Source organism: Thermobia domestica, chromosome 15 (genome assembly GCF_964235325.1).
Source record: "Thermobia domestica chromosome 15, izTheDome1.hap1.1, whole genome shotgun sequence".
NCBI classification, from domain to species: Eukaryota; Metazoa; Arthropoda; class Insecta; order Zygentoma; family Lepismatidae; genus Thermobia; species Thermobia domestica.
This window is the reverse complement of record NC_137468.1, coordinates 198,991,026-199,017,289: the sequence shown is the minus strand read 5'-3', so window position 1 is coordinate 199,017,289 and position 26,264 is coordinate 198,991,026. Positions and strand designations below refer to the sequence as shown.

At 35.9% G+C, this 26,264-nt stretch overlaps 1 protein-coding gene across 1 annotated transcript; it reads left to right on the top strand.

Moving 5' to 3' along the window:
- Positions 1-24,943, top strand: LOC145671786 (uncharacterized). The gene is made up of 5 exons (XM_081740995.1): positions 1-15; positions 1,997-2,783; positions 14,449-14,537; positions 22,037-22,839; positions 24,803-24,943. The coding sequence occupies exons 1-4, from the start codon at positions 1-3 to the stop codon at positions 22,829-22,831; spliced, it is 1,686 nt and encodes a 561-aa protein (XP_081597121.1). The 3' UTR covers positions 22,832-22,839; positions 24,803-24,943.
- The last annotated feature ends 1,321 nt before the right edge of the window (positions 24,944-26,264 follow it).

Sequence of the window (26,264 nt, the reverse complement as noted above, 5' to 3'; positions counted from 1 at the left end):
ATGAAGATGGTAGAGGTACGTACTCAACGCCTTTGAGACTTCGTTTCTGTCTCCAGGTGTTATTCTGTTCTCGAGCCCAGGGCGGCAGAATTTAGGGGGCAGCAACATTTTGGGTACTTTGGAAAGCTTATTATTATTATTATTATTATTATTATTATTATTATTATTATTATTCGAGAAACCTAAAAATTTCAGGACGCAAACAGGAGGAACTTCTTTTTATTGTTGAAGTAACTTTAAACATGAGAAAAGAAAATTCATATAGGAAATAAAGTTTATTTGCATATATTTTGGAAACAATTTCTCTTATTCATTCGAGTAGCTTAAAAACATATATAAAAGAGCCCAGTCATTAGGTAAACTAATATAATTTCTTACATACAAAGTTTTATAAATTGCTTTCTACTAAATTCACTATAATCTTTATATTATGTGATAAGTTCAGAATAAGCAATGTCAAAAACACTGCCTAATTTTTTAAATTCCATGTTTTACTATTATAAATTCCATATTTTACTATTATAAATTCCATATTTTACTATTATAAACTCCATATTTCACTATTATAATATTTAAGAAATTCAATCATAATTCAAGTGAAATTATGAAATATAAAAATGACATAACGGTTAATTAAAAATTAGTAGAATGCATTTTTTTCCAGACAGTATAAATTAAAATCTACTTGAATATATTATATGCAAGTATTGACCTTGTAATCATGAGGTCCAGGGTTCGATTTCCGGTGGGGACACAAGTGGTTCGGATCCCAAGTTAAGCTATAGGTTCTTACTTAGTACGGCATCATCATCTCATGAAAGGCAATGGCAAACTACCATAGTTCACCTTGCCCAGGAATTTTCGGATCAAAACTAACCTTCGAGCAGAATACCACATCATAATCATTGTTGAGAGAATTAGGCCATTTAAAATAATTTGTAACTTTTCTAACTTGCAATGCCTAAACTGCTACTCAACAAGAGCTGGTATGTTTGCAAAATCATGGCATATTTCCTTGTTTGAAACATAAGTTTGTGTGTCGGTGTATGTAGGGGGGGGGGGAAGCGGCAAATTATTTAGAGCACAGGGGCGCACAATATACAAATACGGGCCCGCCAGTGGCGGAGATAGGATACCAAGACGGAAGTACAGGCAAGGATTTGCTCCCATTTTCCTAGTGGATTACTAGCTAGGTAAACACATTCCGCCGTATGCAGAGTCCTTTTGACATATGATTAGCGTCATACTAAAGGCCTGACTACTGCAGGAAACATATGTTAGTCCAACTCTTTAGTATGGCAGTAATCACGTGTCTGAACGACTCTGCCTAAGGCCCATTATCTTTTCATTTCCTTACGATTCCTACCTGATGGAGGCAATGCATTAATTTTTTCTAAGCACATTGAAATTGTTTTATGCTTAGCAATAATTATAATGAGCATAAGTTTATCTTCATCAATTCTTCCACGAAGTCTAACAGATGTGTCAGAAAACTTGCTTTGTGTTGGTACAAAGGACTAACATTATAAATGGCTTGTAACTTCTCCCTTAATCACGAAGTCAGTGACTATAACTGAACTGTTTTCAAAGAAGTTCGTTTCACATGTATAATGATACACACCATACTATAACTCAATATTTTAAAAAGTCATCTCACTTCAATATTGTCTTTCAGTAAATTGGTTCCTTCTAACTAATACTATTGCTTTTTTTCTTTTTCAATGCAACTCCCACATTATCCAAAGGGAAATAGTGTTACATATAAAGACCTCCTAATGCTCTACTAGCATGTAGAGTAACTAATGGATCTTCGATTTTTCTGTTCAGAAAAATGTTTTCATCAAGCTTTGGAGCATTTCCCATTACATTTAAGTTGAATAATGTGAATTACCTTTCATACACTAACGTTAATTTTAAAGAAAATCATATTTTAAAATTTGCAAGACCTATCACTGATTGATTCAATTAAATAATTTTCATTTATATTTCCCACTAGGTCTTCTTAGCTCTTTTGGGCTTGGCGTTGAGTGCCAACCCCTCAGAGGAAGAAGCGAAACCCAGCGAGGACAAACAACAACAGAAGAGAGGAATTTCAGGATTTGGACACGGAGGAGGTGGAGCCTCTAGCTACAGTAGTGTTAGTCTAGGAGGACATGGAGGAGGACTTGGAGGTCATGGAGGTGGATTCGGAGGAGGAATAGGAGGAGGACACGGTGGAGGTTTCGGAGGAGGATTTGGAGGAGGTTTTGGTGGAGGAAACGGAGGAGGATTTGGTGGTGGCGGTGATCTTGGTGGAGGAGCTCCACAAGTTGTCACAGTTAACAGACCAGTACCTGTTCCAGTTCCACAACCTGTTCCAGTCACTGTTGAGAGAAGAGTTCCTGTTCTTGTGCCACAACCGGTGCCAGTAGCAGTCGATAGACCTTACCCTGTTCATGTTCCAAAACCATATCCAGTCGTTGTCCAAAAAGCTGTTCCAGTTCCAGTAGAAAGGCCTGTTCCTTACACTGTCAATAAACAGGTACCCGTTCCAATCTCGAAACCAGTTCTTGTATCAGTACCTCAACCATACCCCGTTCAAGTGACAAACCAAGTTCCTGTTCGTGTTTCTGTTCCTCAACCTGTGGTGGTTCCTCAACCCATCGTCGTTCCAGGAGGTGGTGACGGAGGTAATGGAGGCGGATTCGGAGGTGGCGATGGAGGATTCGGAGGAGGTCATGGAGGTTTCGGAGGAGGTCATGGAGGTGGATTTGGAGGTGGTCATGGAGGTGGATTCGGAAAACATTAAATTAGTAAGTTTGTTTTTTCTTAGTAAATGTTAGCTTTTAGCATCATCCAGCTCCAGCAGAATCGAAGGTAACAATTATTATTGCCTACATACGATATATATATATATTATGGCAGTGCCTTAAAATTCCTTTTCCTCGGTTTTCTCAAAAAGTGCTCATAAGAATTTAGCTTAGGACATCTCATTTAGTTAATCTTGATGTGATTGATCGATTGATGTATAATTTTGCAATTAAACAAAAATCAGTGTTTAAGATTTAATGGTGAGTTTGGGCTATATCTCAGTAACCATTCTGTGTACAGTGTCGTCTTGGCAGTAACATAATTAAATACTTGATTAAGGTAACCTTTAGTATCAGTGGGATGTTAATAGATCACGTGGGTATCTTATAACATCAATTCTATGTTTACAGAAAATTCGTTTTTCCTCAGTTTTCTCGGAAACTACGCATAAGAATTTTCACATCCCAATATCATTTTGTTCAAATGAATGAAGTTTATTGATTGGTATACATCTCATTTCTGCACTTAAAAGAAATATAAGCTAACCAGTGGCGGCTCAACAGAGAAGTCACATCGGCAATGACGTGATAATTGGCTTTACACCTTCTTCCGCAGGTCGCCAAATCATCCCCTGGCTACATATCCATGAACTTACAGTACATCCTTAAGAGTCTAATTTGAAACGAATTAAAAAAAAATAGTAAGGCTTCTTCGTGGCTAAGCAGTTAGCGTACATGCCCTTGGGTTCGATTCCCGGCGGGAGCTCATGTGGTTCGGATCCCACGTTAAGCTGTAAGTCTACATCTCATATAGCCTCGTTGCTGAAAGGGACGCTAAACTTAAAATAAAATAAAATAAAAAATTAGTGAAAGCTAACTACCTTCTTTTATCGTATATTTCTTCATTTACTTCTAAAATAGAGACACGATAGGATTTTCATGATGCATTGAAACAAATTTTCAATCAATCGTTTCTAAAGCAAATGAATAATTTCTTTGACCATTCATTTTCAGCATCAAAACGTAGACCGACGTAGACTCTGGATCATACGTGTTCCTATCGACAATCGAACTCTAGTATTTTATGCCGATGATGTGTTTGCAACCCCTATGTCTACGAGGAAGCATAAAAATTTGAATGAAGTTTCGCACCGCCTTAAACCTACCGTATACATGACTTGGCAATTGAATGTTCTTTTCCTAATATTATTTTATAATTTTCAATTACAAGTGTGACATGTATTTGCCTGTATCTTTATATGTTTGCTTTCATAGTACCATCTTAGTGAGAAGTCAATTTGAAATGTATTCAAGAATATTCATTCATTCCCTAAATGCTGGCAAAAAGAAAAAAAAAGTTATATAACATACATAAGATGTTATTAAATTCCAAAATTGTATGGATCACTAAGACAGTGTTCCTATTTTTTTTTCCTCATAATAATGTGAATATGAACGTCGTAAACAATGATTCGAAATTCTACTGTAGATTAATATCGTCTGTGATGCATTATGAGTCATTCTTTTGTATGACAGCAAGAAGTAGAACAAATCTATCCCACTTTATCTGGGTTGAGCGCATCAGTAGAGCCATAAAGTTAAGGTTCCGCCATATTTCCTCTTCTCCCGCGGTACCGTCTGCCAACCGAAATGTATTTTTTAAAAATTTTATTTTCAATCACAATAAATATGTGATTACATAGCACTTAAGAGCAAATATTTAAAGGATTCACCTGTGAGGAAGGTGATAGCTAGAAACCACATGAATAGAAGAGAGTAACATGAAGATTGGTGACTTATACTGTTCCTAAATCTCTCATAGACATGAATCGGGGTTTCAAATTCATATTAAAATAACAATTTTTTTCTTCGATCGTTTCTTATTCGCATATAGGAATAAATATACATATTTATCTTAATTATTTTTCTTCGTATTAACTGGGAAAACATGTGACTTTGTTACTACATACATCGTAGAGCAGCCCCTAAAGCTAATAATGTGAAATTTGAGTGAAATTTTACAGGTCAGGATATTTGATTATTAATTTTTTTTTTTTTTTTTATTTTAGGTCAATTCAACTTTGTACAGAAGAAGTGAAAATCGTACCAGTAATCTTAAATGAATTATTATTGTTGGATATTTGTTCTCTTTATGGATGTTATGTATGTATTAAGAAAATAAAATCTACCTACTTTCCAAACTCAAATTTCTAATTTCTTATTAGGTTACCCTCTCTCATATATTCATCCTCGCATCTTTTTTACGCATTTAATTAAATATAAGCACACTTCTGACTCTTGTGAACATGAAAACACTGATTTATTGGTCATATAAATATTTTAAGCTTTAGGTCATATCTGGGTCTGCAGTAAGTGATATAAAAGTATATTTTGGTCATATTTCAGGTGAGTTTCATTTATTGTTTTTTGTATGGCAGTTTTCACAAGGAGAGGACCATTCAACTTTTCTCTTTGTGGTATGTCTGTGGTTCTCAACGTGAGCGTTGACGTCCCCAAGAGGGCGTAGGAACAGAATGGATGAATTGGGGACTGATAGACTATTTAGGGGTACTTTGTATTTATATCCTAACTTTTATATCAATTTTGTATTAATGAAAGATTCCCAAGATATAAAAATTCAGTTATTGTAGCTTTAAAAAAGCCAAGTAAACAAACGCTCGTTGGTCACTCTCTTTTGGAAAGCGTGTGTTAAAAAAATAAAAAGTATTTTCCGGAACTCTTTGTTACAGAAATTCTATTAGTGCATAGAAATAAATCCTTGTGATCACCATCATGAGTAATCGACCAGGAGAGGTGACTGACTCTGATCTCAAATGGCGCATCTAATATCACTGCTTGAATTAACGAATCCGTAAACATGACACGTATGTGTGTAATCTTAAAGAGTCTTTCAACTTTGTTTTTAAATTTAGTTCCTTACAAGGAAAGTTTGGGAGAAAGTACTTGCCTGCAGAGAAACTAAGCATGCCATTTCAAAGACTAATTCATGCTAATTACAAGCTAATAAAATTCCTGTGCGGTTGAGAACTTTTCGAGAGGTTCAATGTTAAATGCACGATTGCGTCTCCTAGCGATCTGAAGTTTTGAATTTGCTGCTGCTTGATCGCTGGGGTCCATTCACAGACAAATTGTCAATTGCAAGTTGGATGAAGGATGGCAAAGACGTAATGGTTGAGAATATACCAAAGAACTCCACACGATTTGTACAACAATTTGACGTGTTTGGATTCCGACCAATCGAAGATTATGGCAGGATATTTCCTCAGGTGGCACAAAGCTTGTAGTCTTATTTTTGAAAATTATGTATATACTTTCGGCAAATAACACTCAGCTCAGGATAGCGAATGATAAACAACGTATAAATATTTTGCCCAGGGTGGTACGTATGGTGCCCAGATCCGTATCCACGGGGGGGGGCGAAGGGAGCCGGGCACTCCTAAATTTTCACTGCCTCCCGCTAAAAGTTTTACAGTAGGCTTGCAAATGAACTATAATATGGTGATGAACTATAATATGGTTTGTCGGGCTCCCTAACTTCTACCGCCCCCCCCCTCTACACGGCTGGCTACGGGCCTGATGGTACCATTTCCGTATTCACAGCATAGTTTCAGTTTCAAAAAAGAAGGCTAATAATACTATATAATATATATTTACAACAGAATTTGCACACGTAAAGAAATTTAAAAAAAAATCAAAATTACGTTTAGAAAATATTGCTCGTGCTTAGAAATTTAATTGGAAGTATTCACTTTGATTTCAGGGAGGGATCACAGCCTCAGCTTGTTTCCCTCTCGGACGCTAGAAATACTAAGAACTCTTGAATTATTTTCTTTGTTTTCAGTTCTTGCTGTAAATTTGGCTTTATTTTGGTGACATTATTGATGAAGGATAGTGATGGTCAAATGGCTGCGCATGAGCCGAATTCGGTCCTCGAATTAAAATGATAAATTGTTTGATTTGATTCGTTCTCTTTAAAACTCCATGTGCAGCTGCCCATCATAGTGATAGCCTATACCTGAACCGAGATTTGATTTTCGACTATTAATATCTTTTGTTTATCAAGCCCGTTCTGTAAGGTAAGACCGATGGTGCAGGGCCAAGTTGTACAAAAACATAAATTTCATAGATAGTTACTTTTAAATGTTTGTAGCAGTGGTGTCATTTGGGGAATGGAGGGGAGATAATCCTACTCCCTGAATTTCAAAAATATATATATTTCTTTAATAAGTTTTATACTAAAATACTGATGAAAAACATGAAATTTATGTCGGTGGACCATCCTGCTCCCCTCCCCTGACAAAACCTAAATGGATGCTACTCGTTCGAAGCTCAAACCCTAATTAGCGTAGAGACATAAAACAAGAAGCAGGATATTCATAAATAAAGCTTTAGCGAATATATTACTTAGGCAAGTTCAGAGAATTTCGTGGCAGGGAAAAGGAAAATGACCCTCAAATAAGGTTCTTATATGCTTTTTTCTCGCAGAGGTCATTATAAATTAAGTCTCTCTGATCTAGCACAACACCAAAAGCACACTCCAAGCCGGAACTACACTGGAAACAAATCATACACTAATTAATGACATATTAAAATTCACTATGGGAAGACAAATGTTTCCGGAGATTGATACATATAATAGGCGAGATTGATACAAGTAAGATAGTGTAGTGTAGAAAATGTAAATGCAATTGCAAACAGAAGAATTAGAAAAAATAGTAACCTACATTTCAGGGACGGATCCAGGACGGACTTCTGGGGGAACGGTGGGTTGTAATACTGCTATTTAGAGCTACTTTTAAGAGCTCCAAACACTGGGATGGGTTTTAATTATATATATAAAATAAGAAAGTTTCCTCTTCTGGGGGGGGGCGATCGACCCGATCCCCCCTGGATCCGCCCCTGCTACATTTGGTTTCAATTTATACATTTTCTAATAAATTTCCAGGAAAAGAGATTCACTTCATGCAAAGAAGAAATGCGGCTAGAAATAGGCAATCATCGAAGCACTATTCACTGTAAAATTTTCTTTAAAGATTATTAGCATATCCTAAGAGCTAAAGTAACAACACAACCTGCAGTTGTAGGTCTACTCTTTTATTCTTTAAAAAAAAAAAAAAAAAAAAAAAACTATAATTGATTTAACATTAATAGTGATAAACAGTTACAATTTTTATTTGAAACAGTTACAACTACAGTATATGTAAATACTTTCATTTCAACTGTATTTTCGTTTGTCCAAATTATGCAAATTTAGTCTCAAAAATGTTCTGCAAGAAATCTCCCCAAATTGCTTTCTGCTATACCGTGAACCCTAGTGGAAAACATTGGAACGAAACGTGGATAATATTTCATAACGTTTTTCACTCTTGCTTACCTATATCTAAGGTTACCAAAGCATTGGATCTAAATACACGTTTTAGCCGAATTACATATCGTGTTTGTTAGAGTTAATATATCATATTGAAAGCTGGGTTGTCATTTCACAACAATTTTGTAGCTGTCATAAAAAATCTTGCAACCCGATCTTTCTATTTACTGTTTACACATTACAACTTTCTGAAAGCAAGAAAGACATCTCCACTCATGCAGCACTGCACTCTAGTGGACAAATAGTGAACCTCCTCATGGTTTACTCCTTGCAAGATGAAAAAAAAATGTATGTCCCTTTCAAGACTATGTTTATGTGGAGAAATATTGTAGAATTACATTTTTTTAAATGACAGCTACAACATTCTTGTAAAGTGTCAAACCAGCTTAAGATGTTATTTGCTATGGTCGATGACAATTTTGTGAACTTCTCTTTTAGGGTAGAGTACGGACTGTCCGCATTGCAAAGAGTGTATTGTTCCCCTGAGTATTCAGCCCATTCTTGTTGAATGTCCTAAATACCTCGATCTCAGAGATCATCATGGACTGCCTTGTACACTTACCCGTGCGTTGTGAGACGATAGTCGTATTGTGAAACAGGTACTTCAATTTCATCACAGTTCTGAGGTTGCCCCCGTTCTCTGAGTTTTTCTAGTGTGTTCCACTTATTATTGCTGCTATGTTTTTATTTTTTATTGTTTTTCTACATATATTGTTACTATTATATGTTTTATTCCATTTGTTTATTTTTTATTTTCAATCTTTTATTTTTTTCCTTGTCATTTAGCAATTCTACTTTGATCTATTTGTTTTAACTTTTACTTGCTTTTTATTGTTGCAGTCCGTGTTGGAGCAGCCGTGATGATCGTGACGGAGACAAATAGCCAGGGTGATGCTGACGTCCCCATTACCCCCCAATCAATCAATCAATCTTTTAGGGTAGAGTTTAAAAAATGATACACGGCATTTTTTTTAGACTTTCCCAATCATCTTTAATTATAAAAATTCCCCTTGTGTATAGTAATAATAATTACAGTCTGAAATACTAAGTCGTTTGATAGTTTCGTTTGTAGAGACCCAGAGACCGAGCATCCTAGGATGATAGGATCCAAAGATCTTGTGGCGAAGGAGTGTAATGTAAGGTACCTCTGAGAGACCGAGTGTCCTAGGTAGGGAGATAAAACTCAAAGATCAGGCTTCTTAGAGAGAGGTGGTGTCAATTGGTGAATATTGATGTCTTCTGCAGTGCTGTGGTTTCATTTATCCAGAAATGTCGGCTGCCTTCGTTTATCTTCGTTACTTGACAATGTTCTACGACGTCTTCTTGGTGGTTGTCGTCTGAAATTGTTTACTGTCAGCACGTGTAGAATGTTGCAATATATTATCTTATTCCAAAATACTTAGTTCATACACTCTCACTTAAAGGAAATATAGTATCTCCTTATTAGGCTAAATCTAAAGATGATAAATATTATAAGGGTTGGCAAGGTTAAATATTATAAGGTTAGGTAGGCGCGGGCAGTGGTGTTCAGTTGTTGGAAGATGGTGAATACTGAAGGGATGGTATAAGAAGTATTAGGCCGGTATCCACGGAGGCTAGGGGGGCCAGGCCTCCTAAATTTTTACTGGCCCACTAAAATTTTCATGGTAGGCTTGCAAATGAACTATAATATAGTGATGAACTATAATATGGTTGGATCGCGTCTCCTTAGCTTTTACCGCACCCCTACATTTTTGGGCTGGCTACGGGCGTGAGAAGTATCAGTGTATAAAATGTTTTATGTTAATATTCAACTGTAAGTCTACCCTGATAATATATAAACTTTAGATATAGTGTATATATATAATAGTATATAGTATAAACTTTATAAACTTTATATATATAGTATACATTTTAGATTCTTCATTCCTTGTTACAACCAAAGATAATAGGTCAACAAATGGTAATAACCCGTGGCTAGACGTTGTAACGAAAGGAAACTAAATTTGAGCAAAGTAAACAAGCGTGCTTAAGGTAGTCTCAATGTACTCGATACAGAAAGGCAACGTGCTTGGCGTAAGAAGTAAAGGCAGAAAGGAAATTCAGTCTTTCGATACCAGTGCGAAGAAAATAAAAATGATTATTTCAAGAGTAGACACGTTGAATGGGAATAACTACAGTGTGTGTGGTCAATGAAAATTGCTGTAATATTAAGAAGTAAAAATTTATTGAAGGAAGTCGTCGAAAGTGAATTGCCTACCAAAGATAGAATGGTTGAAGAAGATCGGCAAGGCGTCACAACAATCAACGAGTAGCAGGCAGACTTATTTCGGAATGAAATCTCTTAGTATGAAAAGAGTTGAAACGAATGCAATACTAGAGACCGCATCATAGATATTTAAAGGAGCTGAAAATGAATCACAATGAAAGTGTTGAACATGCATCATACGGGCACGAAACCTAGCATGGAAAAGAGCGTCATTAGGAAAAGAAATTAGTGCAAGGGAACTTGTATATTACATCGTTTGAGGGTTGAACGACAAGTATGAAAGAATAGCAAGTGTTCTTCTTACCCCTGTCATTTGGTCGTGATGCGATCACAAAGAACCGAGAACGTCGCTATCAATATGACAAAAATATATTTGAAATGTTTCCTTAAAACGAGAATTTTTCAGAAACCTGGGATACGTATCTCCTTATTTCCAAAAAAGAGTTTACATTCCAGTTCCATGTTCCAAACTTGACGGGCTCTTCATGAGGTACAAAGCTAAATTATGACCACCCCTGCTCTTCTTTACCATATTCATTTCAATCAAACAAATGTGATAAAAAGCTAGTTCGAGATAGGTGATGACTAAATACAAAAATTTATCTCAAGCGATTCTGTTACATACAAGATCAGTTAGATTTTTATATATTGTAATACTATATATAGATCCTTAAATACAATATAATCTTAAATATAGATTTATCATTTCGTGTACTACCTCTGAGGTTAATTACTATTCGAATCAGTAACAATTAATAACCTTAAATGGAAATGAAAAGTAGAAGGAAGTCTACAGGACTTGTATTTAAAGATGTCATCCCGGCATTCACCTCGTGTCTTCGCATTGGCTGTGTGGCTCATCCTATGCTTGTGGTTCAGAGTTCAATGCCCGGTGAGGAAACTAGCCTTGGATACAAATCCAAGTCGCTGTTCGAATTTTACTTTAAATACAGAGACAGCCTCATATAGCTTCAATGCTGACAAAACGATAAACTCAAATGAATCTCTCAAATTTAATCTGGTATTCACTTCATGTAACTGAGGAATCATCATAGATAGGATGGTGTGCTATCTGACTGAACCCGGAACGAAATTAAAACTCTAACCACTAACATTTTTCAGCTTACTTGTTAATGATAAAAGGTTATCGTTATTGTGAACATATTTTACAGTAAATTTTACTCGGCTTATCTTTTTCTAAAAATAAAAAATCTAACGAGATTTCCAATACAGTTCAATCGGAAATCGAGAACAACATTCTCAGAACGGATTGTCGGTGAGAATGATAAGTAATTCTTGAGAAATGAAAGTACCAGGGGAAGGAGTAGACAAATTTCGTCATTGACGACTGATTTCAATCAAATTTGAAGAACTAGCTAAATAGATAAATCAATGAATACATGAAAATGTTTGTCCAAACGTTTGAAGTCCTAGCAGAAAGCTTCTCGTGATAAGTTTGGTATTTTAATTGTTTTGATCAATCTCAACCAATTTTAACCAAGCATCTAAGTTGTCAAAGCAGTTTTGGTTCAAGTTGAGTCAATGTTCAGTTTGGTCTTGGTGATATCTAGCATTTAACCCTGACCTATAGAAAACAAAATTAGCAGGTCATATTGGAAGGCAAGTTTAATTTGGTCTCGCATTTCCAGCAATTAGTAATTCATTCATTGACAAGTACTCTACTGAAAAACATGGCCAATTATGGCCAATAATCTTCAAAGATCTCAATCAAAAAATGAAATGAGATCTTTCCGTTTAACGTCCTACGATTAAGCCTATTAGGATAAGGGAGACGGGCTATTTAAGGGAAGTGAATGAAGACGGAAGAATTGGTGGAATGAGAAAATGGGAGGAAACTGCAGTACTCCGAGAAAACCCACGGCCATGATCTTGTCCACCACAAACTTACTTGGCCGTGGATCGAACTAGAGACCACACGCACCAGAAGTAAGCGATCTACCCACTAAGCGACCGTGCGCCCCCCCGGATCTCAAGCAAATTAGGAGACCACTTATGTATATCACCAACGGCTTCAAATTGTCATTTTTTTTGTTCAAATTGTTAAATATCAGTTTTTACTTTTGTTGGCAGTGGCACGAAGTTGGCACAAAGTGCTTTCAAAAACAATACATACTACAGTGGAACCTGGATAATTCAAACCTCAAGGTACCAGTAGAAAAATTCAAATTATACAAAAATTCGAATTAGAAAAGTTTTTGTAAATGGTTGAAATAAACTATCAAACTTCAGGTTTTAACATGAAGATCATTATTGGAGCTAATAATAACTGTTTTAAGTACCTTACACTCATTGTAAAACTAGAAGAAAACATAGGTTAATACAATATGAAGTAAAATACTGTACTGTAATACGTACGTACATACACTAGCACTGTATTATGCATGATCATTGAAAAAATCATAAAAACAGAAAAGAAAATTACTGTATTAATAGACAAATAACTGTCATGAGACTCAAAAAAATCAACATTTTTCAAAAACTGCTGAGATCTTTGGTTGTTTCCTAGAATTTATGAGCAGTACAGACTGTGCAAAACAAAACAGGCGGTCGGCCAGCGCATTGGTGTACGTGCTGGGAGAGGAGTGGAGGGGTGGGTGCGATGACCTTCAAGCTGAGTAGTCCGCGGGCGGGGCGGAAAGCCTGCTACAGTATCTTCATCCGTTTCTTGGAAAATCCGACCCGATGACTTGACCTCCTTTTAGATTTACACGGCAAAAACTTCGAATTATCCAGATTATAATTTGAATTAACCATGATTTTTTTAAGCATTGTTTGTATATAAAATTCTAGGAACCAAGAGAAAAATTCGAAATAAAGAAGTTTTCGAATTACAGAAGTTCGAATTATCCAGGTTCCACAGTATTATGAACGTTGAAAATAGTAATAACCTGTGCAAATATAGATAGAATGTCTTGACTACAAGATTCGACGGATGATATAAATATGTTTTTGGTAATTTGAGTAAGATTGTGATATATAACACTGTTAGTGTATTTGTTAAATACATGGAAAATAATTAATTGTGTTGCAGTTGGGTTCAGCTTAAGAATAATGGTATCAAATAATTAATATACGTATTTTCTTTTCGAATGCAATAACCTTTTTTTTTTTTTTTTTTAAGTGAAACATCGCCTGCACAAATTTAGTCTTTGACGATATTCTTGAAATTTGTCTCTCTGCCCAACCAAGGCTTCAAAACTTTCAAGCGCAAGAAAAGATTTACTGTATCGTTTTCGTTATTTTATGTAACTTCCTTTATAACCAAACATCTCGAAAATCTTTCAAGTCGAAAACTAGTTTGGTAATAGTATACATGAGAACCCCCTGATCTGCGTTTCTTCTGTGTTCTATTACCACTTCTACATGAAATACCATAAATTTTCTACTTAGTGCAATAGTAAGAAGTATCCATGTGCACAATACATGCGATATGCGTTAAATTCCCCCCCCCCCACACACACATACATAGTCATAGATAAAGTACAAGGGCACTACACATGCAGATATAAAGGACAGGTACGTTCTTTTTTATTATCATATCAGTCGATAAGTAAATAAAAGTCGCTTTGTTACCCCTTTTGTAAGTTCGTACACACTCAATGAATAATCCCTAAAAGTATGAGCGTCCTACTCCTTCGGGAACTGATGCAGCTTCATGTATACTATATCCACTAGTTTTATTGTTTATTTAACTAGAAAAACTTACTTTTTCTCATATAGATCCTCAAATGATTCATTTTTGTTTTCTTACATAAAAGTCTAAAGAGTAACAGATATTAATAATTTTGCTGTCTATAAACATTTAAAAAATGATTCATGATGATTAGTAATTCCGCAATACCGGATATTTGTTGATTTATGTAATTTAGTTTTTTTTCTTCTGAAATATGATTTACAGAAGATTCTCAACACTTCTACGAAAACCAGAGCATTTCCTTTTTCAAGGCGATGAGTGCTTAGAGAAAGTTAATTAGTCAATTTTGTTTACCTTTTTGCTTAAGACGTATATAAAAGCATCTGCCTAGCTGAAGGTAGCATCAAACTCGCTCTGTCAGCCAAGAACATCAGGAAGAATATCATGAGAACTTTGGTAAGTACAACATTTTGGTCTTCAGAAAAGATCATTTTGTTATTGAGGAAAGTAATGACTGTTTCTTAACTTAAGCAAGGTATTCTGTAATGTCCAGTATACTTCACGCAAAAAAAAAAAAAAAAAAAACAAAAAAAAACTTCGCTCTTTTTCATGTATGAACTACATGATAAGAGGCAAAAAATGTCTTATATCCAGTGTTTCTTTCAGAATAAATTTTCCGGATCACTTCTTATTCGAAGGGGCAATACTGGTACTATTCTATTATAGAATGCAATACTATTATATTATGGACTTATTATTCTGGTCTCCTCCGGGGACGCGATCTCTGAGCTCCGGGGGCCAGTGGCCCTCCAAAAACATGTCTGGAAGAAACACTGCCTATATCCTGCCTGCAATTAAGCAAGAAAATGAAGAGCACATTGAAAATTGTAACTACAATTTTCTTCAGAAATATTTTGGGATTCCAAAGCTCGTTTCGATACTTTTTAATCTAATAAAAAAATCTTAATTAATGTCACATTTTAGATGGCTTTTCAAAACCGTTGCAGAAAAGGAAGAGGTGAGCTCAGCGCTTGCAGCAAAGTTTAGAAATTCTTCGTGAATTTGCCGAAGTTGAATTAATAGTTAGTTATATCTTCAGAAAAGATCTGACTTATTGATTCTATAGAGCGGGATTTCTCAGTCTGTGGGTCAGTACCAGTAGGGAGTTTTGGGAACGGAATATCAAGATGTCGCGAAGGGAGATGAAAAATATTATTTTAACTGGGATCTAGTAACAGTAATCTATATAATTAAAGATTATTTGGATGTATTAATTTGATAGACATTTTTATTTTGATACTGGTTATCAAAAACAGAGTTGAGCTTATATTGAGAGTAACGTCCCGTTCAGCAGCGAGGCTATATAAGTCGTGGACCTACTAATTTACGTGAAATCTCAACCACATGAGCTCCCACCGGGAATCTATCGCGGATCTCCCACGCAAAAGTCGCGTATGCTAACCGCTTAGCCACGAATGAGCTCTGTCGAAAACAGAAAACAATATTAAAGGAAGAACTAAACAAATGAACAACAGTTTAAAAAGAAATTAGAATGAAACCGGTAAACTACATATTGAAATGTAACAAAATACAATTATAACAAAATGAATATTAAAATACAATTCGAATTTGTGTCTAGTGTAAAACCTGAACCAAATTTCATTTCACTAGATTTCACAAGCGATAATGAATAGTAATTAAACACTTTATTACACATCGTTAATTACTTATGATGGTCGCTGACAAGAAGAAGTGATTAAAGGGGGTCGTGATACCAAATAGATCGAGAAAGCCTGCTATAGGAAGTCAGTATGCCTTAATTGTATGAGGGGTATGTTAATAAGCTTCTTAAAATGAATATCAATGTAAGGTGCTATATTGCACATTATTATTATTATTATTATTATTATTATTATTATTATTATTATTATTATTATTATTATTTATAATAATAATAATAATAATAATAATAATAATAATAATAATAATAATAATAATAATAAATATCCTGCCTTTTAACAGTTCCTGGCATTAATGTGTTTTTTTCCTTTAGGTTTGGGCTTGGAAATATTTCTTTCATTTTCTCAGTCTTCAGCTTCTTCTTGCAATTCCGAATATTTTCTTCTATTTTACAAATAATCGATCAGTTGTGTTCTTCTTCTTCCTATTCCTCGCTTTCCTTCCATCTTTTTTTCTATGGCGGTATGAAAAAGACATTTTCTTTGCAAGATGTACAAAATCCAATTCGCCTTTCTACGAGCAATGCTGGCTAGAAATGACATCTTCTCTCCTATCCGTTTTAAAACACATTTGTTTGTTACTCGCTCAGTCCATTTTACCTTCTTCGTCTTCTCTAACTTCCGTAATGTCTAAGTCTGTGAACCATAAAGTTCAATACTCCATATATAGCATTTGACCAACTTCCTAGTGCAACATTAAACCTGCTAGTAAAGCGTGATCTTTTCTTGTTGAATGCTTGTTTGCTGTAGCCAGTGGCGTATTTACGGGGGGACTTCCGGGTTAAGCCCCTCGAAATCTTACTTACTATAGTAAAGTATATGGAACATCTTGCAGAATTTTCACATTTTCAGGCAAAGCCCCCCCCCCACGAAAACAAAATCGTAAATACGCCACTGGCTATAGCAATAGTTGTGAAGGAATAGTTACGAGTTTAAGTTATGGAGAAATATAAATTTTTAGTGCAATAATGGCAAGAAATAGTGAGAAATGTTTGTTCACATACGTAGACTTAACTTCTTAAGAATAGTTTCCATTTCCACTGTTAACCATCTATTGAAACCAAACTCATGAATTAACCATTTTCAGTTTCAATATTGGGTCTCATAAGAGCAAAAATGTCAAGAGATACTAAGATTATTTTTAAGTGCTCAGCGTCCTAAGAACAGACTCTTTAACTGAATGACAGTCACCAACAGGTGAAGTCTCCACGTCAGAACCAAATTTGTCAGTTCGCAGTCCATAGTATTAGAACGCCGTTTATACTGAGACTCCTTTAGTCTCTAAGTTATAATTACGACACATTTCACTTATAATTTTGTTTCATCAAGAGCTATAGCGCGGCCAACAAGAGATGGTCTCTTACGTTTCTTACCACATGCGGTGGGACATTGCAGCCCCTACTTTGATACCAGTGTTACCAACCATGATCACTCTGTCTTATACCATTAATTAAATTGCCACTACAGTTGCACCGAAAAAAAAAACTTGACACGCGAGTAGTGGCAATGTCACTGCGAGCTGTCAGAGACGTTCTCTTACTGGACGCACTATAAGGCCGGAGAAAATTATATTTATTTTTGTTACTGAGGTCAACTTTACTTGTTACCTCTTGCAAACCAAATGTTTCCCAAGCCAGTTATGTTCAGTTCCCAACTTAAACTAAATACCACTTCACTAACCAGGCATGAGGTGAGTAATTATAACTTTCACCTCGCAGTCTGGAAGTCCCAATTTCGAATCCTGCAACTGGCCGTTCTGGCTGAGTTTCTGAGGGCTTTTCCTCAGTTCCACGAATCAACTACTGACTGGTATCTAAAATATAAAAATGAAAAAGATCTTGTTTGTGATCAAAAACTAAAAGAGCGACTGAACCATTTGAAATGAATTTTGAATTACCTGTATAGCTATAATCAACCTTGACATGTGTTTCTATCATGTTATTTTGTTAAAATATGTATTGTAAAGGGGTACGAAAGGGTGTCAAATTTAGGCGAAAAATTGAGTACCTCACACAGGTGTGTCAAGTTAGTAAGATGAAACGCGATACATAAACTTCACATCAAAAATAAATGAACTTGTGTCTGTGCGTTTTTGAAAATTTCTTTTCAAGAAGAGAAGGAAGATTTTTCTGTTTTTGATCAAATTCAAAGCAGTTTTTTTTTTTTTTTTTTGTGAAAGCATCACGAGAAAAGCACTTAACAATTTGAAATGAATTTGGAAAATACTTAGCCACTATCTTGAAATCGTTTTTCATTGTCAACTAAAATTTTCATTGAAGTCTGTATGTATACTAATGGATGTAGGGAAAATAGATCAAAGTTGTGCAGAAAATAGACCATTTTGAGAGTCTCTTAAGGCAGGGAAATGAAACGATGTATATAAACTTATCATTACAAATAAGCCAAGTACAGTATATCCCAATGTTTTGCACAATTTTGCTTTAAAGGAGGAACACGCCTATTTTTATATTTTTCATCAAATTTTGAATTCCACGTTTTCTGTTGTTTATGATCGCACCACATAAAACCGACTGATCCATTTGAAATTAATTCTGGACATCCTGTAGTTAATACTCACTACACTGTAATGCCAATTTTGAAAAAAAAATGAAATTAAATCTTTGAGTTTTACTGCCACGTTTATGTCGGGTAGTCTAAAGGAAACGGTAATGATGTGAAATGGTGGAATGAAGAAATGGTGGAGAACCCCGGGAAACATACACACACAGTGTTTGTCCACCACAAAGTTTACTTGGCGCGAGCTGGGATCGAACCAAAGATCCCATGCACCAGAGGTGAACGCTCTATCACTGAGCCACCGCGACTCAATGCCAATTTTATTAAATGACGTATTCTAAGAGTGGGAAGGTGATTCAAAATATATGTTAAAAAATGGTGTGTTTTAAATAGGTTTAAATCATTACACTTTGAACGAAATACACATCCTAAGAAAATGAAAAATTAAATGAAATCTTTTAGTTTAAAGTCCAACGATTGTGCCTATTAGGCTAAGAAAGATGGATGATTAAGGCTAAGAAAGATGGGTGATTAAGGCTAAGAAAAATGGGTGATTAAGGCTAAGAAAGATGGGTGTTTAAGGCTAAGAAAGATGGGTGATTAAGGCTAAGAAAGATGGGTGATTAAGGCTAAGAAAGATGGGTGATTAAGGCTAAGAAAGATGGGTGATTAAGGCTAAGAAAGATGGGTGATTAAGGCTAAGAAAGATGGGTGATTAAGGCTAAGAAAAATGGGTGTTTAAGGCTAAGAAAGATGGGTGATTAAGGCTAAGAAAGATGGGTGATTAAGGCTAAGAAAGATGGGTGTTTAAGGCTAAGAAAGATGGGTGTTTAAGGCTAAGAAAGATGGGTGATTAAGGCTAAGAAAGATGGGTGATTAAGGCTAAGAAAAATGGGTGTTTAAGGCTAAGAAAGATGGGTGATTAAGGCTAAGAAAGATGGGTGTTTAAGGCTAAGAAAAATAGGTGATTACGGCTAAGAAAAATGGGTGTTTAAGGCTAAGAAAGATGGGTGATTAAGGCTAAGAAAGATGGGTGTTTAAGGCTAAGAAAGATGGGTGTTTAAGGCTAAGAAAAATGAGTGATTAAGGCTAAGAAAGATGGGTGATTAAGGCTAAGAAAAATGGGTGTTTAAGGCTAAGAAAGATGGGTGATTAAGGCTAAGAAAGATGGGTGATTAAGGCTAAGAAAGATGGGTGTTTAAGGCTAAGAAAAATGGGTGTTTAAGGCTAAGAAAGATGGGTGATTAAGGCTAAGGAAGATGGGTGTTTAAGGCTAAGAAAAATAGGTGATTACGGCTAAGAAAAATGGGTGATTAAGGCTAAGAAAAATGGGTGATTGAGGCTAAGAAAGATGGGTGTTTAAGGCTAAGAAAAATGGGTGATTAAGGCGTGAATGATGATGAACGAAATGGTCAAATGATAATGTCGGAGGAAAAGGGAATACCCTGAGAATACCCATGGATACGATGTTGTCCACCACAAATTCAATTAGCCGGGGATCAAACCAGGGACCCCACACACCAGAGGTGAGCACTCTAGCATTGAGCCTCCGTGCCTCCTGACATATCCTAAGAAGAAAAATCTTTAAGTTTTATTTACGTCCCACGCTTATGCTGGCTAGGCTAAAGGAGACGGCGATGATGAGAAGTTAAAGCAATGATGGAATGAATAAAATGGACGAAAACGTTAGAACTTTGAAAAAACCCACGAACATGGTGTTGTTCATCACAAAGATATCCCAAAACGGGAAGAATTTTCATTTTCTTTTTACAAAATTATTTTTCCCGTACGAAGAACGGACACTAGAGTTAGCATTCAAGCTATGGTCAAAGTTCATTCAAGTGCATTTTAACATTTAGCACCAACATGTTACGGTGATATGTCATAGTTATTTGCTATTCTTTTACGTTATTAATAAACATGAAATATGACCAGAGAACTCTGGAACTAGAAAATGTTCAAAATATTGTTAACATTTTTGTCAAAGTAAATATCACTTCAGTATTGAATAAATTACTTGTATAACGCAATTCTTCGTCATCCTCAAACATCAAACAATAACACTCAAAATGTATCTCGATTTGACTTAGCAACTGTAGAATCTGAATGCAACCACAATGATTACCTCTGGTGTGTGGGGTCGCTGGTTCAATCCCCGATCAAGTAAGTTTGTGGTGGACAATATTGTGTCCGTGAGTTTTCTCGGGGTACCCCCCCTTTTCCTCCCACATTCTTATTCCACTAATTCTTTCATCATTATTCACTTGCCTTATCATCTGTCTCCCTTAGCCTAAAGGGCATAGCGTGGGATGTGAAACTGAAAGATTTTAGCAACCACCATGACAAGGAATTATGAACCGATGGCAAATCCTCTGGAATAACGGTGTTTATGGTGCATAGTTATTGATATATTGCTCTTAAAATATTTTGAGAAGCAGAAAATGTCCGCGGGACTTAGTGGCTAGTCACAGATATTGCAAAGGGTATCAAAAAGTTTCGAGACTGTTTGTGTTTGCAAACAAGAAGTTTATTTATTTACGTTTACACATTTCACACTCAAAATAATCCCTTTGCACAGGAAAAAAGCACTGTCAGTTCTTCTGTCATTTCTACAATACGCCCTTGATGAGACAATAACTTTAGCATGTAACCACCTTCTGCAATTCACACCGAATCTTCACAATAATATCAAAACGACAGCACTTTAGTTGATCATCACGTTCAGAAAGACAGCAAAATCCGCAGGAGCTAAATTTGACTAGTAAGGTGGATTTGAAAGTGAGCTATATCTGGCGTGAGAAAAGCTCAGAAAGAGGGTGTATTGTGATACTGCAACATCCATATGTCCAATTCCTTTCACCTAGTGCACATCCTAAGACGTCCTAAACCTTCGCAACAGAACTCGTTATTGATATTGTGGCCACTTTATTCTATGATGACGTAGCAAGAGTGGTAACGAGCTTAGTTAACATAGCACTAGTCAAAGATCCCCTAATATACTAAGAACAATCTCTGTTAACTCACTGAAGTATGAAGATCTTTGCTTCTTGTGACTGTGCTGCCACCTATTGAAGAGTTTCAAAACTTTTATGATACTACCTTACAGTCCTTCGAAACTCTGTTAAAATAGTCTGAAATGTTATTCTCCTTCTTTCTCCACAAGAAATCTGGTTTTCTTTCTCAGCAGATCATTTTTTTAAAGTAACGCAAAACTAAGTTGCTTGGTAAAATTTAGTCCTTACTAGTCTTAACAATTTCAAGAAATGTTATGACGTGTTGCGCTACGTTACTTCCCAGTTCTAGATTCCAGAAATTTTATCTGTATATGATTAACGTAGAGTCTTCTGAGCCGGGTTCGATTCCCGGAGAGAACTCATGCATTTGCAATGCTCGGAATGTCCAGGACAGTGGGCTCGAATCCTGGTCTTTACATGGATATTATTGGATCTGGTAATATCTTTTCAACAATTCATTTCAGTATCATTGTTCAATTCTCATCTCTTCTGTAGTCTAAGGGGATGAACTAGTGGATATAAAAGTTACAAATAAATAAATAAATAAAGTAGAATTCTAAGAGTATCATTTTCTATGAACAATATGTTACAAGAACCTACTACACATTAAAATCTTTCGGTTCTTACAGTTTGCAGGTGTAATATTTTGTATTTCAGAATAAACAATGTTTCTTATCTTCTTCAGATCTTCTTAGCTCTTCTGGGCTTGGCGTTGAGTGCCAATCCCTCAGAGGAAGAAGCGAAACCCAGCGAGGACAAACAACAACAGAAGAGAGGAATTTCAGGATTTGGACACGGAGGAGGTGGAGCCTCTAGCTACAGCAGTGTTAGTCTAGGAGGACATGGAGGAGGACTTGGAGGTCATGGAGGTGGATTCGGAGGAGGACTAGGAGGAGGACACGGTGGAGGTTTCGGAGGAGGATTTGGAGGAGGTTTTGGTGGAGGAAACGGAGGAGAATTTGGTGGTGGCAGTGATCTTGGTGGAGGAGCTCCACAAGTTGTCACAGTTAACAGACCAGTACCTGTTCCAGTTCCACAACCTGTTCCAGTCACCGTTGAGAGAAGAGTTCCTGTTCCTGTGCCACAACCAGTGCCAGTAGCAGTCGATAGACCTTATCCTGTTCATGTTCCGAAACCATATCCAGTCGTTGTCCAAAAAGCTGTTCCAGTTCCAGTAGAGAGACCCGTTCCTTACACTGTGAATAAACAAGTACCCGTTCCAATCTCGAAACCAGTTCTTGTATCAGTACCTCAACCAGTTCCAGTTCAAGTGACAAACCAAGTTCCTGTTCCTGTATCTGTTCCTCAACCCGTGGTTGTTCCTCAACCCATCGTCGTTCCAGGAGGTGGTGACGGAGGTAATGGAGGCGGATTTGGAGGTGGCGATGGAGGATTCGGAGGAGGTCATGGAGGTGGATTCGGAGGAGGTCATGGAGGTGGATTTGGAGGTGGTCATGGAGGTGGATTCGGAAAGCACTGAAAGGACAAGTGAGTTAATTATGAAATTAAAATTCTTTGTTATGTGTTCGTTTATGAAATTTTATTTAATATATTACAGTAGGTATGGTAACATAATTTTCAAAACATGTCTGTTCACTTAACGAATGATTTATTTTTTATTTATTTGCTTAACCAGCATATGTATTATCACCTAATTATAGTGTTGGTTATTTATTTATTCTCCACTAATTTAAACAAGCACGAAGTAAGACAGCGTCAATGTCTGTTGTATTTATGTATTTAGGACATTGCACTCATTCTTCATATCCATTACTCAATTAACGTGATTTGAACAACGGAAGCTCTACGTCTACAGGCACAATCGAGCGATCCAAAGCAATGGGCTGTGACAGCAAAACTTATCTGTCGCATATTCGAATCCCGTTCATGTCATGAGTGTTAGATATTATCCTTTTTATCACTCATTACCATGGTCCCCATTAGCCTGAATGTGAGAAGAGTGATATATGAACTCTACTAGCAGAGACAACTTACAAACCGCTTGCTGTAAGCTTGAATTAGAAGTCGCAAGCTTGCATCCGGCTTGATTGGAAAGCGTGCAAGCTTGCTGCAAGCTGGATTCCAGTGACTAAGTTACATAGGGACAACTCTGCATTCAGTGTTCCATACAAGCTTGACGCAAGCGTTTTAAGCTGGCAGCTAGTCAATAGACAGTGAACAACCTGTGGTGCTATGACGCTCTGCGAAGGATCTAAAGGATCGCTTGCAAGTACAACAAAAGTCAGATTGTATGAAAGCACACGTTAAAAGGGTATGCGTAAAAAACCAAAAGCCAATCACGCGAGACCTAGCCGAAAGCTTTATTGCTACTTGGGTAGCTCAAAACTAAGTAAATAATTCAAGTTATGCGTATTTGCTTAAAATCCTGGATGCATTTCGTTGTAATCCATGGTTTATGAAGGATTTTCTATAGTGGAGACCAGAGCTATTTAAGTAAAGTAAAAGAACAAATTATTTTTCTGAAGAACTAACGCAATATGAAATTTAAATTATAAGGTGAAAATATTAGTAAATTATCATACTATAACGTATCAAAGAACTAAAGTCCTACCATAAAAGCAATAACCAGAAAGAAATATTAAAGTGAAAAATGACAGAGCGTGGGGCTATTTGGGTCTCTGGAAGAGCTATTTGAGTTGCTGCTGTATTTTTGTTATATTTACAAAAATAATGTTTCTGTTTCATACAAAGTTACTGAAAGAAAACTAAAGGAGAATAATTATTTTAGAGAACAGTATATTATGCAAATTAGTTTTTACTCATTAGTAAGTTAAAAACCAAAATCACCGTACTACACTGAGAAAACAACGTATCTGGTGAACGTGAAAGCGTAGGTTACATGTATAAATCCTGTAGTTTTTGGACTTAACGTACAGCAGACATACAACTGAAAAAGGGTATTTTATACGTTCTTACCGTCCAAGTGTTCTGAATAAACGTACTTTCTGTACGAACGAAAGAGCTATATATAGGCGGTCAGGATATCACATGAAGATGGACGTATGTAACATATAGCTGACGTATGATACGTACGTATACATATGTAATATACGGAGGACTGTTAGATCTTAGACATCCTGCAACGGCGTGATGTAACATCTAAAGGTAATGGGTATGTGGCATATGGGTAATGTATTCTCTGTACTGATTCCCGTAGTAAAACTAAGGACTCCGTATATTTGTACAATATACCGCTGTCCGAATTAAGGGATTTTTCTCAGTGTACGAAAGTCATGAATCAAGAGAGTTTACAAATTATTAAAGAAATTCTCATTTCACAAGCACTTGGTAGAAACAATTTGTTTTCTCCTGAAAGATTTTTTTATCCGTTATTTTTGTTTTCTACTAGAGGGAAACTTAGTTTTAATTATGTTTTCTTGTTATACATTTTATAAAATTGTAGATTATTGCTATCTTTTATTTATTGCAGATTGAATAAGGACCCGGATATTTTGGATATTATGATAATTCATTTCCCAAAGAATGTTATTGTTAATATTGTTAGATGTAAATATACAGTGTTGGAGCATAATTGAAGAAGAATGTTAATATATTTTACAAAACTATGTTGTTTGTGGCTTAATAAATGAAGTAAAAATAATTAAGTGTTGTTTATTCTAAAATGTTTTTAATATCTTAAGGTGAATCACCACCCGGAAGTCATTACATATTTTAGCTCATTCTCTTAACTACTGCGCAATTAAAGGTTACATATTATAAATACACTATAATGTAAAGTTATGTTTCAGCTACAATACAAGACACTGATTCATTTGGTTGTGTCTTCTGACATCGAAAAATGTAATAATTGAAAGAAAATATTCGATTCATTTTACAATGAGCATACAAGATGGCACTTACTGTTAGATCTTACTAGAAGTGCTCAATTTTATGAAATATTTATTTGTATGTGTAAAGTATTTTAAAGTAATGATCTTATTACGAAGTAGATATATTGTTTGACCGTTTTTCGTGTTAAGCTTCTCATTTTATTTAAATATTAATTTACATTTAAGGAAATAGATTTTGAGAAGAAACTTGCGCAAAACGTCATAATGCGTTGTTGCCAAATTGGTACGTTTAATTCCTGGATTCTAGCATTGCAGTTCGGGAAACGGAACGTAGCTGTGCATTGCGGTATGGGTCGAAAATTAATTTCTTCAGTAAGTATCCATGCAGAATTCCATGATTACTTCCTTTATTATCTGGCACCAGTAAACACGCAACACTACCTGGCGACGCCGCACTATTCAAGCAGCGTTTAGTATATCACTGAGAACACTTAGTGATCCACCTTGCTTGTGGAAATGTGAGTACTATGGGCAACGACTGTGGAAACTTGTTCATTGCGTTCTACAAAATATCAATTTAAATATGATACCAAATAGAGATATAAGTGAAGAGCTTTGATTGTAACTTGAGGAGAAAGAGTCACGGTGGCTCAGTGGTAGAGAAATTACCTCTAGTGGTGAGATCCCTAGTTTGATCCCCGACTAGGTAAGTTTGTGGTGGACAACATCGTGTCCCTGAATTTTCTCGTGTACTCCCGTTTCCTCTCACTTTCCTATTTCACCAATTCTTCCATGTCTGACTTGATTAGTCCAGTCTCTAGTGCAGTGGTTGTCAACCGACGTATTTCGACACACTGATGTGTCACGTAGTCCCTTAAGGTGTGTCGAGAAATTTTAGAATTTAGAAATCATGAAGAACTTAATAATAATTAAGTTGAGCCCGGATTTCCATGCACAAACAAAGCCCAAAATATGCATGCAAATATGCACGAAATATATCAAAAATATGCACTAAAATATATATTCAAAAAAATTAACATATGCACTAAAATATGCACTAAGAAAATAAAATGTCAGTTTCTTACAAAAGTATCTTATCTT